Source organism: Podarcis tiliguerta, assembly GCF_965153285.1.
Source record: "Podarcis tiliguerta genome assembly, chromosome: 7".
Lineage (NCBI taxonomy): Eukaryota > Metazoa > Chordata > Lepidosauria > Squamata > Lacertidae > Podarcis > Podarcis tiliguerta.
In genome coordinates this window covers 34,482,907-34,497,339 of record NC_139540.1, presented here as the reverse complement: position 1 = coordinate 34,497,339, position 14,433 = coordinate 34,482,907, and the positions used below count along the sequence as shown (strand labels likewise).

Genomic DNA, 14,433 nt, shown 5'->3' with positions numbered 1-14,433 from the left:
ATGGCTTCTGCAAGTCCTGCCTCACTATCTTGTAAAATGCTTTAATAATGTCAACAGGCATATAGCTAAGTGTGACTCAGTTGACATAGTATATTAGAACTTCTGAAAAGCTTTTGACAAAATGTCTCATCAAAGATCCTGTTGTAGATCAGGAAGTAGTTAAGAAACAGGAAGCACAGAATAGAACCATATAGACAGTTCTCCCAATGAAGAGGTGTAGAAAGTGGAGTCCCACAAGTATTGGTAGACAAGTACCGGGATATGAATGATAAGGCCATCTGTGGCCACAATAGCTATGTTCCACCTCAGAGACAGTATGCATTTGAATGGCAGTTGCTGAGAATCACAAGTAGGGAGAGCACTGTAACACTGATGCCCTGTTTGTGGGATTCCCATGGGCATCCAATGATTGGTATTGAGGAGATTTCACCCCTCCCATATCCAAGAATCTCCTGAGGAGTCTGCTGATTCTGCAGAGAGGAGGAGGCGTGTTCTGCTCTCTACTTATTCTGCTCTAGCACCACATCAAGTACTCAGTCAGTGAGTCAGTCAGTCAGTCAGTCAGTCAGTGTGTGTGTCAGAGAGAGAGAGACTGAGTGTTAGAGATTGTGTGAATAGATAAGGTTGCTGCTAAGAGCAGCTGCAGACACTCAGTGCAGTTCAGCATTCATTTTGCTTAGACCTCATATAGCTCTGTATATAGTTGTGTATTATAGTTGTAGATAGAATAAAGAAGATATTCTACAGAGCTGCTCTCCAAGTTGTTTATAGACTCTGCTAGACTCTGCTGTACTCTGCTGTGCGACGACTGTCTACTTGTGGAAGTGAATCCGGTGCTCACAACTCTAAGCTGTGAGTCCACAGCACTTTGACCTGTTCCTGTGCAGAAGGTGGTCTCTGGAAGTGCTACCCAGCTCGCCTAGCCCAGTCGGGGCTGAAGTGGATTAGTCCAGTTAGTGGCACTGGCTCAAGGGCGATGCTGACAGGTATTAGGACCTGTGTTTTATACCTTGTCCATAAATTATGTAGATTTCAAGGTGAACAGGGTGAGCAGTGAGGCAGCCAAGTTTGTTGATGAAATTGTTCAGGGTGATTAAAACAAAAAAATAAAAGAAAAATTGAATTGCAACGTGCTCCAAAAGAATCTCTTCAACCCAGGTGAATGGACACGAAAATGGCAAATGCAATTCAGTGTAAACAAATGCACGTGGGATCTGAACTGGCAGTGACTGACCAGGAACAAGATCATGGGGTCACAGCATATAGACTGATGAAGAGGCCAATCCAGTGTGCAGCAGATGTGAAGAAGGCAAATTCCATGCTAGGAGTCATCAGGAAAGGAATTGAAATAAAAAGACCAGAGGAGGGGCACACAAGCAAAAGGCCCACTACAGGCCTTTTGGGTGCTTATTTTGGGGTAGTTACTTCTCATGCATCCACCAACTTTGTTGCAGCAACATTGCTGGCCTCAAAATGCCAGGTTGCATTCGCCTGCACTCCATCCAGTTTTGCCCTTTCATGGGGAAATCAGATATGTGAAAGAAAACCTGTTGCCAACGCCCCCTTTGCCCATTGAGCAACCGTCTGGGATGGCTCTCATTCACTCTCCCGCGGCGGTGTGGCTCTGGGGATTTGTGGAAAGGTGAATGCTCGAGGGGCCACCCAAATCATGTTGCCAAGTCCCCAGAACCTACAACACTCCCTGGTAAAACCTGACGCCTCTCGTGTAGGAAATGTCCCAGAGAAATCGCCCCCGGTCGTTGCAGCAAACTCAAAATAAGAGAGAGTATGCATGTGTGGTGCCAGTTTAACAAGATAACAGCGTTAAGTGGATCTATAAATCTGCTAATCGTTACGGGACACAATCGCTCTCTTTCCCCCTTCGTTTTCTGCAAAGTTAACCTTGGTGCATCAAAGCCAACTTTGAAACGGGATCCAAGTTCCCCTTGACTCTGCCGGGTCTTCCAGTCCTGCAGGATCTCAACAACCCTGCTGCGATCTCCTGCAGCCAGCAGAGCGACGGCACTGCAGCCAGGCGATCTCTCTCCTCCTTTCTTACCTTTTCCGCCTGCAGAAAACACAGAGCGCCCAGAGCGCCAGAGCAGTAGCGAGCGCCAGGCCGTAGGTGCGAGGGGACAGCAGCTCGAGGAGGCCCATTTTGGGGGAGCTCGGCTCCTTCGACGTGCTTCTGTCGCTCTTCCCGCAGCAGAGACCTCCCTCTCTGCCAGCAAACTTCAGGCATCTCCCGCCAGGGAACTCCCGCTCCCGGTTCCCTCCCGCAGCGTTACAGGAAGTTTGGACAGCGACGGGGAAAAGAAAAAAACCGAGCAACAACGGCGTTCCGATTGGAAGGCGAGCGCAGTGGGGCGGCCCGAGGGAAAATCCCAGCACCGCCCCACCGTCGAAGGAGAGCGACTGGAAGAGCCGCTTGGGAAGCGCGGAAGAGACGGGCAAAGACCCCGCGCGCTCCCTTCCCCAGGGAAGTTGGATCTCAGGGTCCGGCTTCCCATTGGAGGAGAGAAGGAAGGAAGCTGGCGAGAGCTGGCCGCGAGGAGCGAAGGAGGATGATTATTATTCCACAGAAGCTGCTCCAGAAAGCAAAGAAGGCAGATCGTCGCCCTGATGTCTGGGGAAAGCGGCGGCCTGAGAAAGAATCAGTTTCTGGGTGTATGTTTTTTACGGGATTTTGTTGAATCTCGCCTGTTGTATTCAGGCTCCGCAGCGCATCTGCTGATCTAGTAATTTATTTACCAGACTACTAACAGATCCTGACAGAGCTCCTAATCCAGACCTGCGATTGTTTTCAGCGCAAGGGAAAGGGAAGAGAGAAGGCTGGTGTTCTGCGTCAATATAACACAATGCATCACTATTTGAAAGTAAAATAAGTTCCGTTCAGTGTAGCTGAAGTTGGATTTTAGCCTTACTGTTCACCCCCCCACACACACACACACCAAAAGAACATCAGATAAGGCTCCAGACCTGAGCACTGGAAAGTAACTAATGTAACACCCCTCTTTTAAAAAGGAATCTTTATATTACAGGCTGCTCAGCTCAATGTCTGTCCCAGAAAACTGGTGGAAAGTAGGGGTACGTATAAAATAACCAAGCATATAAAATAAGCCTTTCTGAAGCAGAACCAGGACTGCTTCTGCAAGGGCAAGTCGTGTCTCACAAACTTCTTAAAGAGTTCTTTGAGAGTGTTAACAAGCAGGGCCGTCTTTCGGGAGGTGCAAAGGGTGTAGGGCACCCAGGCGCCGAATTCTGGGGGGCGCCAGGCGCCCACCGCTGAAGCCGCCTAAGCTCTTAACTATCTACCTGTTATGAAATAATAAATAATTTTGATCAAGCTAGAAAAACAAAATACATATATACCTAGGTATTACCGAAATGTATCCCTACAGTTTCACTAAAGGACTTTCGACTTTGTGCACCCATTTACCAAAGATGCACAGCGCCAGCAGCAGCACTTGTCATTCACAATGGTGGTGCTTGAATCAATGACAGTGCGTGTCATTCACAATGGCACCGTGCATTCAAAATTAACTTACATCAAAATATTATGTTACATATTGTACTGAGCTGCAATACGGCAACGGGGTCAGCGGCACCTTTGACACGACTGATGTTCCTCCTAAGTAGGTGCCTAAACAATACTTATAAGTTTGTGTGGTGGTGTTGCATACTTAAGTACAGTCATACTTCAGGTTATAGACGCTTCAGGTTGCGGGTTTTCGGGTTACAGACGCGCCAAAACCTGGAAGTACCGGAACAGGTTACAGTGGTACCTCAGGTTACATACGCTTCAGGTTACATACGCTTCAGGTTACAGACTCCACTAACCCAGAAATAGTGCTTCAGGTTAAGAAATTGTGCTCCGGTGGCACGGCAGCAGCAGGAGGCCCCATTAGCTAAAGTGGTGCTTCAGGTTAAGAACAGTTTCAGGTTAAGAACGGACCTCCAGAACAAATTAAGTACTTAACCCGAGGTACCACTGTACTTCTGGGTTTCGGTGCTCACGCATGCACAGAAACGCTAAATCACACTTTGCGCATCCACAGAAGTGCCAAATCTCAACCTGCACGTGCGCAGACGCGGCACTGCAGGTTGCGGATGCTGTGGGTTGCAAATGTGCCTCCCGTATGGATCACGTTCACAACCCGAGCGTCCACTGTATAAGTGTATTGTAAATAAATGAGCAAATAAAAAAGTTTGTTTCTTTTTCCTCCCTTCTTTTGTAAACAAGAGATAAGGCGTAAGCGTGGTATCTGACATATGGATAATAAAAGTTAATTGGGGGGCTAAATTAAATTTGGGGGCACTGGGCAGATCTTCACACCCCAATGGCGCATATGCTAAAGACTGCGCTGTCAACAAGCATGTATATAAGAGGTGATCTGGCTTTCATAGCATACTTGGACTTTCAAAAAGCTTTTAACAAGGTACAATTTGATATACCGCTTAACATGAGTTAAGTGGAGTCTGAACTGGCAGGGACTGACCAGGAGCGAGACCTGGGGGTCACAGCAGAGAGTTCAGTGAACATCTCAACCTCGTGTGCAGAAAGAGGGATAAAATCATTTCTCTGGCCACTTTCTCAATGCCTTGCATAATCTTATACATGTCATCTCTGACTCATTTTTTCTCTAAACTAAAAAAAGTCCCAAAAACTGCAACCTTTCCTCATGGAGGATTCACTTCAACTATTTGATCATTTTGGTTGCCCCTTTCTGAATCCTTTCCAGCTCTACAATGTCATTTTAGAGTTGAAGTGACCAGAAATATACACAGTATCCCAAACACCATGGCACTCCTATTTTCCCTTAGCATAGAAAGAGTCCATACTTTTGGTAAGTTGAAAAAGGTTTATTTACAATCTCTTCAAAGGTCAGATTCATGTGCTTTTCCATATAGCAGCAAGAAAAGACAGGCAGTACAACTTAGTTTCCCAAAATGCTAGGAGCTTCTATATTATTTGTGTAGAAACACAGAGATGGCTTTCGAAAGCCATGTGGGCGAAGCTTAGAGCATCTAGCTTAGACATCCTCAGTGAAAGGGATCACATTGTAGAAGGAAAGTGATGGTGGAAAGTGAGAGAACAAAGAGTTTGGTAACCCTTTCTCCAACAGTGAGGGCGTGTGACCTAGCTAAGCCTGGCAGGACAGCTTACTCTATGTTCTTAATCCTTTCGTGCATTAATTAGAGTTTTGCATGTTGGTTATATGAGGCCGAATATTTCCCACAGTTAACATCAGTTCTGCACATGCTAACTAGCTATCTAGTTCTGTGCTCTGATCTGGATGTGTTGGAGCAACAGCACGGTGCGTGCAAGCAGCTTATGACTCCTCCTGACCAGCAGCTCCAGCTGCTCCATCACTTTAAACACCTACTTGTGCATGGAGAGAGCAGAAGGGAGGACAGGGGATATTCCAAAGGGACTATTCTGTCTGGGACCTTCACTGCCTCTTCCACCTCTGAGACTCACTGCAACCCTTCTCCTGCCTCCCACACTCCCTTCTCTGGCTGCCATGTCTCTTCAACTTGACTCCCCTCTTCCACTACCCTTACAGGTGGCACAGAACCCCACAAATTGTTGGCCCCTTTCCTGGATCCTGCTCCTGCTCCCTTGCCACCTCTGCCTGCACATCCGCCCACTCCTCGGACTCCTGCCCTTCCCTGACAAACTGTTACAGTTATCATTAGATTCAATATGGATGACATTGCTCTCCCCCATCCCTCATACCACTTAGAGCAAAGATCACATTGAGTGTGTGTCTTGCCTGGTGTGACCACCTAAGAGAGACCCATAGTTGTTATGGAGGCCATGAAGTCTCAAGCTGCCCCCACAGCCCTCATGTGGATATTGAAGTCATGCAGGACTATCTTTTTGAGGTCCTGCAACCCAGACACTATCTCTGCCAGCTTGGTTAGGGATGCCACTGGGCAACAGCGTGCTTGGTAGACCAGCAGCATGCTTGATCCGTCTCTCTGGCAAAGCACCAGGTTTGAGTCTTCATTGCTCTTTATCTCCAGTACTATTCACATTGACAGCTAGGCTTTCTAAAAAGAGTACACTCACTCGGAGTTGCAGCTGCTCCTAATTCTGTAGTGAGCATACCTATATGATACACAGGTTTGCATGCACACATTACACCAGGGTTTACCAGCCTTTCAGGCTCTGCAAGCATATTTACAAATGAAAGAAGCCTTCTATTGGCTACAGAAGGCTTTCTTCAAGCCTAATTTTGGGGTGAGAGGGAGCTGAGTGCACCAGGGAAGGATTCCCCACAGGAACCAGATTTTCTTCTTACGAAATGATCTAGCAGATCTAGCAGATAACCTTCACATATCTGTGTAGAAATAATTTGCTCTGTTAGGAGATTAAGATGTCACTCTTTAGAGGTCAGACCTAATGCATTTTTCTTGTTTTGTATCTTAAAATGTAACCTGTCTTGCATAAGTAGCCAGAATACTGACCATCTGTCCCCCCCTCCAATTGTGTAGCATTTCCAGTTTATGTTTAGCATAGGAAAACTGATCACCTCTGCAAATATTTCCATCTCCTAAAATCAGAGTTAATAATTTGCCTTTGGGTGAGGAATGTAGAAATATTTCTCCTTCAACTGCTCTTCTGTGTTTGCCTGCCTTTCATCATCTTGCTGAGGAAAGAGGGCAATTGGGCCCCAGACAGCATTCCTCAGTGGGCTAGATTTGGCCTGTGGGCTACCAGCTGCAGACCCCTATGCATAAATATGTGCAACATTGGATATTGCTATGGTTCTTTTTGGCTGCAATCCTCTTCGAAAGAGCCAAATACAGGCTCTGTGTAAATTGATAGTTTTGCTATAATTAGACTAGAATTAGGATATGGTTCTTGTTGATACAATTTAAACACTGGGAACCATCTATATCAGAGATAGTGAATTTGTAGTTCTCTAGATATTGCTGGACTACAACTCCCAGAATTCCTGTGCATTGCTCCTTCTTGCTGGGGCTTAAGGGAGTTGGAGTCCAACAACATCTGGAGAGCCAGAAGTTCCCCATCCCTAATCTATATGCTGCAACTTCAGCTTCAAAGGTAAAATTGGAAATAACTTGAAGTGAGATGGCAGGCGAAAGAAGCTCTCTAGCTGTCTTTCCTGTCTTGTCTCTCACATTAGATGACCACCTGTGCTTCCTGCATTAAAGCAAAGAGGTTGGGATGTCCCTTTCATCCATTTGTCTTTGTGGGGGCAGTTTTCTTAATCTGGTCCCTAGTTTCTTCCTTTTGTGAGCTGATCTTACTTTGGCAGTATTCTTTTTGTGTGGATATAATGTGTTTGAAGTTAGGTTAAGATGCTGAATTGTTCAGTGGCCGTGTGCAAAAGGACTGGTTTGGGGAATCAAGCAACAGAAAGAAAAACCACATTTACACCCAGATCTGCACAACTGGATGATTTTAAACATGAATCTGAATAATCATATATTTATATGCTTTTAGGTAGATTTTCAGGTTTTGTTATTCTAACAAATGGATACAGAGGGAACACGTTTAAGTATAATAAGTAACATTATTATATGTTACAGTATAGCATATGTATGATATAGTATATCATAATATACATTGTTATTATATCTCACACACACATATACTGTATTTAAAATGTATGATTGAAAATATAAATGTATATGGAAATTATATGTATAAATACATAGAAAACTGGAAAGAGCCTTCCATGAAATGCCAGCAGTGTTGACACCAGCCAGACTTCCAGGGGGAGGGCATTCCATATTTAACCTTTTCCCTAACACAATGGTCCACATGAAAAAACCCCAAACCACTCTTGGGATGTGGAAAGGAGGAGTGCCCGCTTGGCTACAGAATGTAAATTAGATTCCAGAAGTCTAGAATGAGAAGTGCTATTCACGATCCATCTTAAAGCAGATGATTGGCTGCTGCTAAACTCTTCTCATTTGGAAGCAACTACAGCCACTGTGACAACATCCTCCTAAAAGTACATCCATACTATTGAAAGTTTGTCAAACTGTTCAAACCTAAATGAGAAGAGAATTACTTTGTTCCTTTGTATTATTTGAAATATCCTGTTGCTAAAACTAATGTGATATTCTAAGCTAGCCTCTTGCCCTGAAGTCCAAAATAATATTCTGAGGATGCTTAAATATTTTTTAAAAAAAATAATTACTGGTACATGGAACCTGTTACATGCATTAAGCCAGGCTTCCTCTACCTTGGCCCTCCAGATGTTTTTGGGCCTACATCTCCCATGATCCCTAGCTAGCAGGACCAGTGGTCAGGGATGATGGGAACTGTAGTCTCAAAACATCTGGAGGGCCGAGGTTGAGGAAGCCTGCATTAAGCAAACAGCTTGTTTGCTATAGCACTTCCTCCCCAGGATAGTTCAGAGTAATCAAAATGAAATTTTATTTGAACATTTGGTAAATGAACAGTTCTGGAAATTATTGCCTTTATGAGTACAACCACAATTATTCAAAGTTATTTCACACCTCACCTGGGACCTTCCTGCACCTTCCAAGGCTGACCCATCCCATCACACTTTGAGATGTTTAACATTTGAATCCAGTGCCAGATTTACGTATAAGCTAAACACGCTATAGCTTAGGGCCCCACTCTCTTGGGGGCCCCCCAAAAAATCAAATGGAAAAAAACCCTGGATGTACATTTCTAAAATATAAGATAAAAAACAAATAAAATAAAACCTACATACAGCAACAGTGTTTTGTGTTGTGTATGGACCTATTAGGTCCATAAATTACCATATAGCATATATTAAACACACAAAAACAGCAACAGCTTGTTGTTGACAAAGGACAGATGGACATATAAAGGGCCCCATTACCTTCAGTAGCTTAGGGCCTTATCAAACCTAAATCCGGCCCTTTTCGAATCCCAGGGAACTTGGAGAATTGTAGTACTGTGAGGGGGATAGGAGTCTCCCAACATATCCCCACACCTTCAACGAATGACTCTTCCCAGAATTATTTGGGTAAAACAATGACTGCTAAAGTGCTGTAGTGTGGGTCAGGCCCAACTCCCATCAGCTGGAGCCAGAGAATTCAGTACTATCTGTAGGGCTACAGCTTTGCTATTTGTCCCATAGATCAAACCACTGAGCAGGTGAACCAAAAGTATGACAGTGATTTCTGTGCTTCTGGGTCAAGGAAAGCCCAGTTCATCCTACTTCTCCCCTTCTTGCTGAATATATTTTTGGCAGCTCCATTCATGTAATGGCAGCAGAAGTTGCTGCTAGGGCTGAACATGTGGAGGCGGGTGGGAGGTGAGGTTGGGACCTGCAGCTCTTTGGAATGTTTTTGGTTCATTGAATATTTTAGCAGGCTGCCAACATCCCCCTGGGGAATTCAAGAGAGAGAGCAAAGGGAAATGGAGGTTTTAACACCTCACACTCAATGTAAACCTGAATGAAATGTTAACTTTGTGTCAAATGCAGAATGTCAGCTGCAGATAACAAGCAAGAGTTTCAAGGATGTAAGGAGAATATTTTTAATTTTTTTTGGCCAGTCTGCATTCAAGTGTGGCTTTTGCCCTTCCTGTTCCAGTTGACTTTTTCAGTTGAATTGTGTAACATAGTCTGCATTGAGCCAAGTCACTGGTGACATATAACTGATTTAAACTTACATGACCCATTCTGCAAAATAGCTAATGATATTTCCATACTAGGCAGAAGAAAAGGAAGACAACAGAAAATATATTTTTAAAATATAACTAACGTTTGCCCTGTAATTGTCACACAATGTTTGCAACAGATGAAGAAATAATGAATCACCTATGGAAAAGGTTTCACTTAGACCTTGGCAGTTCTCCAAAGGGAAGCATTAAACACTGAAACATTCCACATCCTGCTTTACAGTGGTACCTTGGATTATAAACACCTTGGTTTACAAACACTTCGGGTTATAGACTCTGCTAACCCAGAAGTACAGTGGTACCTCAGGTTAAGAACTGCATTCATTCTGGAGGTCCCTTCTTAACCTGAAACTGTTATTTAACCTGAGGTACCACTTTAGCTAATGGGGCCTCCCACTGCTGCTGTGCCACCGGAGCACAATTTCAGTTCTCATCCTGAAGCAAAGTTCTTAACCTGAGGTACTATTTCTGGGTTAGCAGAGTCTGTAACCTGAAGCGTCTGTAACCCAAGGTACCACTGTAGTAGTACTTTAGGTTAAGAACTTTGTCCCAGGATGAGAACAGAAATTGCATGGCGGTGGCAGCAGGAGGCCCCGTTAAGCTAAAGTGGTACCTGAGGAGATTTCACCCTTCCCATATCCAAGAATCTCCTGAGGAGTCTGCTGATTCTGCAGAGAGGAGGAGGCGTGTTCTGCTCTCTACTTATTCTGCTCCAGCACCACATCAAAGAGTCAGTGAGTGAGTCGGCCAGTCAGTCAGTGTGTTGGAGAGAGAGAGTGTCAGAGAGAGATTGTGTGTATAGATAAGGTTGCTGCTAAGAGCAGCTGCAGACACTCAGTGCGGTTTGGCATTCATTTATGCTTAGGCTCATTTAGCTCTGTATATAGTTGTATAATAGTTGTAGTTATAGAATAAAAAATATATTCTACAGAGCTGCTCTCCGAGTTGTTTATATACTCTGCTAGACTCTGCTGTGCGATGACTGTCTTCTTGTTGAAGTGAATCCGGTGCTCACAACTGTGCAGAAGGTGGTCTCTGGAAGTGCTACCCAGCTCGCCTAGCCCAGTCGGGGCTGAAGTGGATGAGTCCAGTTAGTGGCACTGGCTCAAGGGTGATGCTGACAGTACCTCAGGTTAAGAACAGTTTTGTTAGATATCGTTCATCAAGAAAGAGTAAAAGGGTGCAGACAGCTTTAAGAACCTTTTTCTGTGAGTTCTGGGTGTGGTTTTCTAGGCTGATGAGACACAGCTGGTGATATGTATAAAAGAAAAGAAGTCACAGTTTGAATTTTGCCTGCAGAGAGAGAACACCCACCTGCTTTGTGTTTGCTGTTTTTGTATAGCTGTAATAAAATCTTTGAGTGTTTTACACCGGTCTCGTGGTCTCGTCATCTGCCACCAGAAGAAAAACTGCCTCTAACAGGTTTCAGGTTAAGAACGGACCTCTGGAACGAATTAAGTTTGTAACCAGAAGTACCACTGTATATGGCAATAATAGGACAGATGCCAAACAAGAAATGTATAGAAATTGTGGGGTGTTTGTTTGTTTTTTAAAAAACATGATAAATTTTAAATTTTGATTTCCTGGCACCACAAATTAACAGGAGCTGATCACAAAGCAAGGTACGTGGTATTATAATAAACCTGCCATAATACAGTACTGGTCTTCAAGGGAGAAAAAAACTGAAATGTTTCCCCTGTAAAGCGAGTATCCAGGAACTAAAACAGTTATCTTTTCTATAGTATCTGAGGGGAATACAGCTGAAAACATTTTGCCCCCCACATTATCTTGTACATCATGGAATTTTTAAAGCAACGTTCATACAAATTTATGGTGAGGCTAGAACATGACTAGGGAAGCCACATCTCTTGTGTCTCTGAGCTTTCAGACCCTGCAGTCAGTGGATGAGGCCTTGTGAATGGTGCCACTGCTAGGGGCTCCCTGTTTGGTATTGACCTGTGACAGGCAGAGGTGTTAACTTGAATGAAATATTGTAGGGGAGGTAAGTCCCATCCCACATAATCGATCACGTGACATGCTGCACATACACCATTTGAATGGCAATGTCCATCAACCTTTGGGGAGGGGCAGCCCTCTTGGCCCATAGGAGTCGGCTCCTAAGGTGACAGGGATGATTCTCTCCTTCTGGAACAGCCTCCTTCCCTGGTGAGGTATTTCTGTCTTCCTCATAGACTTTCAAGAAGAATTTAAAAAAACATTCCTGTTTAACAAGGCATTTGGTGGCTGAAAGATTTTGTTCCAGCAACACTGAATTCATTGACTGAGATGATGTGATTGTTTTTAAACTGTTTCTAGACTGTTTTTTAAGGATAATTGCTATCCTGGGATCCTCTGAGAGGAAGGCTGGAATATAGGGAAGAAGTTAAAAGCCATGACTTCCTCCATATTATCCTGGGAACTATGGTTTATTAAGAGTCTCTTAACAACTCTCAGCATTCTTAAAAACTACAGTTCCCAGCATGCTTTTGGGGAAGCCACAACCCTTAGAGTGGCATAAGGGGGCTTTGAATATACGTTGTGGGCAGTGGCGTAGCGTGGGGGGTGCAGGGGGGCCGGCCGCACCGGGCGCAACATCTGGGGAGGGGCGCGCTCGCACTCGCAGCTCTCTGCCGCTACCTGGCTCACTCACTCTCTCTCACTGCAGTGCTGGCTGTGCGAATCTGATCCGAGTCGCCGGGTCACCGCCCACTGTGGAGGGAAGAGTGCCAGGCGTGCGGTGCGGTGCAGAGAGCGAGCGAGGGACTATCTGGGGGAGGGACAGTGCAGCAGGGGGGGGGCGCAAATTACTTGCCTTGCCCCGGGTGCTGACAACCCACGCTACGCCACTGGTTGTGGGGGAGGAATTTTCACCAAATGGAGGCTTCTCTGGCACCAATTGTGTGGTCATTCCAGTGCCAGATGAAGGAGACTTTTTTATTATTTGCCCAGGCATTGCAGCGCATTGTGTGGCCTGCTCGCATTACGTTTTTCTGCTATTTTATTTTAGAATAAAAATAACAATCAAAACAAATCCAAACTACAGTTATCAATGAAAACGCAATTCATCCTTCAGTAAGCAGTTGCTACACTTTATCTGTTTGTACAAAGTTACACTTCATCTGTTTATTTGTTTTTAATTTAAGTCCCAGTCCCATGTCTGGCATTTTTGTGTTACATTTTCATCCTACTTTTGTTACACTTTTGTATTTAAATTTATATTGATCTTTTAATTATGAAACCAGTCTGAAGGGCAGTCCTGAACACTCTCTCTCTCTCTCTCTCTCTCTCACACACACACACACACACACACACACTTTTATTTGTGCACTTTGCTTCCAGACCAGCTCTAGCACTAGGAATGAGGACAGGGTTGGAAAGTTCTTGAGACAAAGGAGTATAGGAAAATAAGATTGACCTTAAGGTCACCTATTCACTTCTCTTGATGTTAAAGCCCCTCTCCTCATTCCCATCCTATATGTTACATGCAATTAAACAAATATGGATGCCCCCAGCACAGCAACTTTGGCTCTTGTGAGTGCTGTGCTTGGCCAAGTTTAAGCATGTCTATATGCATCATGAGCTTCTGCCAGCCTTCATTTCAGCCTCGCCAGTTGCTGAAGTTTCATGCCTATTTTTAATGGTAGCACATAAATTGTCTGAGATTTTGAATTACATTCTCTCCTCCCCACCAAAAAACCCCACCATGTGCCTTTTGGCTATTCTCCTAGAGCTACTTGTTCTGCTGGAACCTCATAAGTATCAGTAGGATTCTGTCAGCTGAAGTGCTTTTAGGCCAGCAGTTATAGCATTCAACACATTTTTAAAAAAAAGTAGTTTATACTATAAAATGATCAATGCTGTTTTGAAACATTCAGATGAAACTATGCACTGCAGGAATCAATGAGTTACAATAGGAATCTGTAAGCCCTTTAGGGCTACACACATACGGTCTCTCCCTCTGCACTGTTTTGAAACTTTACCATAAAATTTGCAAAAAAAAAAAAAAAAAAGTGATTTGTGTTTTGGGATGCTCATTCATTTTGAGAAACTTTTTTTTTTCATCAACTGCTGAAAATGGGCTGGAGCCAGTTGTGTCTGAAATGAAACCAAAAGCCTCCAGAGCAGATGGCATAGCATGTTCAGCAAAAGCACTGTCTGGAAATGTGATGCATTCTTTGCTAATGAAGAACCTCAAGGACTAGCCCCTCTGCTTATCATCAACCTTTGAATTTGCCCCATTCCCTTATTCTCACAGGCGCTACGGCAAATGAGAAAGAACAAGAGCCAAAGTGATATGAAAGTCACATCGCAGCTACATTTTTTATGTCCTCTATTGTTAACACTTGCCTTTGCAAAGAATCAGTAGTTTGAGCTCTTAAACAGTGCAATACAAGACATAGTCACTCAGAAAAACGTCTCACTGAGTGCAGGGGGACTTATCCTCAGGTGATTGTGGCAATCACCTCAGCACTGCAGCATAAAAGTAATTTGCCACTTTACATGCCGGAAGATGGATACTTTCAGTCTCTATCTTTTCCTATTTTGAAATTGGAAATAAAGGCAGCTCCCTCAGCTGTGGGGTACACACAGTGCTTTTTTTCCAAAAAAAAAATGTTTAGGGGTACTCTCATTTTCCTACTCATATTGAAATACTGCCCCTCAATGAGGCCAGACTTAGATTCACAAAATGTTTAGGGGTATGCTTCCCCCTGCGTCCCCCCAGAAAAAAGCACTGGGTACACATATAATGCTGCACATGAGGATTTCTGTAC

General features: G+C 44.1%; 1 protein-coding gene and 1 long non-coding RNA gene across 2 annotated transcripts in view; one reads left to right on the top strand and one right to left on the bottom strand.

Annotated features, from left to right (window-relative positions):
• CYP7B1 (cytochrome P450 family 7 subfamily B member 1) overlaps positions 1 to 2,324 on the bottom strand; it is a 102,130-nt gene extending 99,806 nt beyond the window's left edge. Inside the window, exon 1 of the mRNA XM_083451182.1 lies at positions 2,060 to 2,324. Coding sequence (XP_083307308.1) covers positions 2,060 to 2,157 — 98 coding nt within the window. The 5' untranslated portion in view covers positions 2,158 to 2,324. The remainder of the gene's footprint in view (positions 1 to 2,059) is intronic.
• LOC310682587 overlaps positions 1 to 14,433 on the top strand; it is a 384,385-nt gene that overhangs the window by 78,326 nt on the left and 291,626 nt on the right. The gene's annotated exons all lie outside the window — the stretch shown is intronic.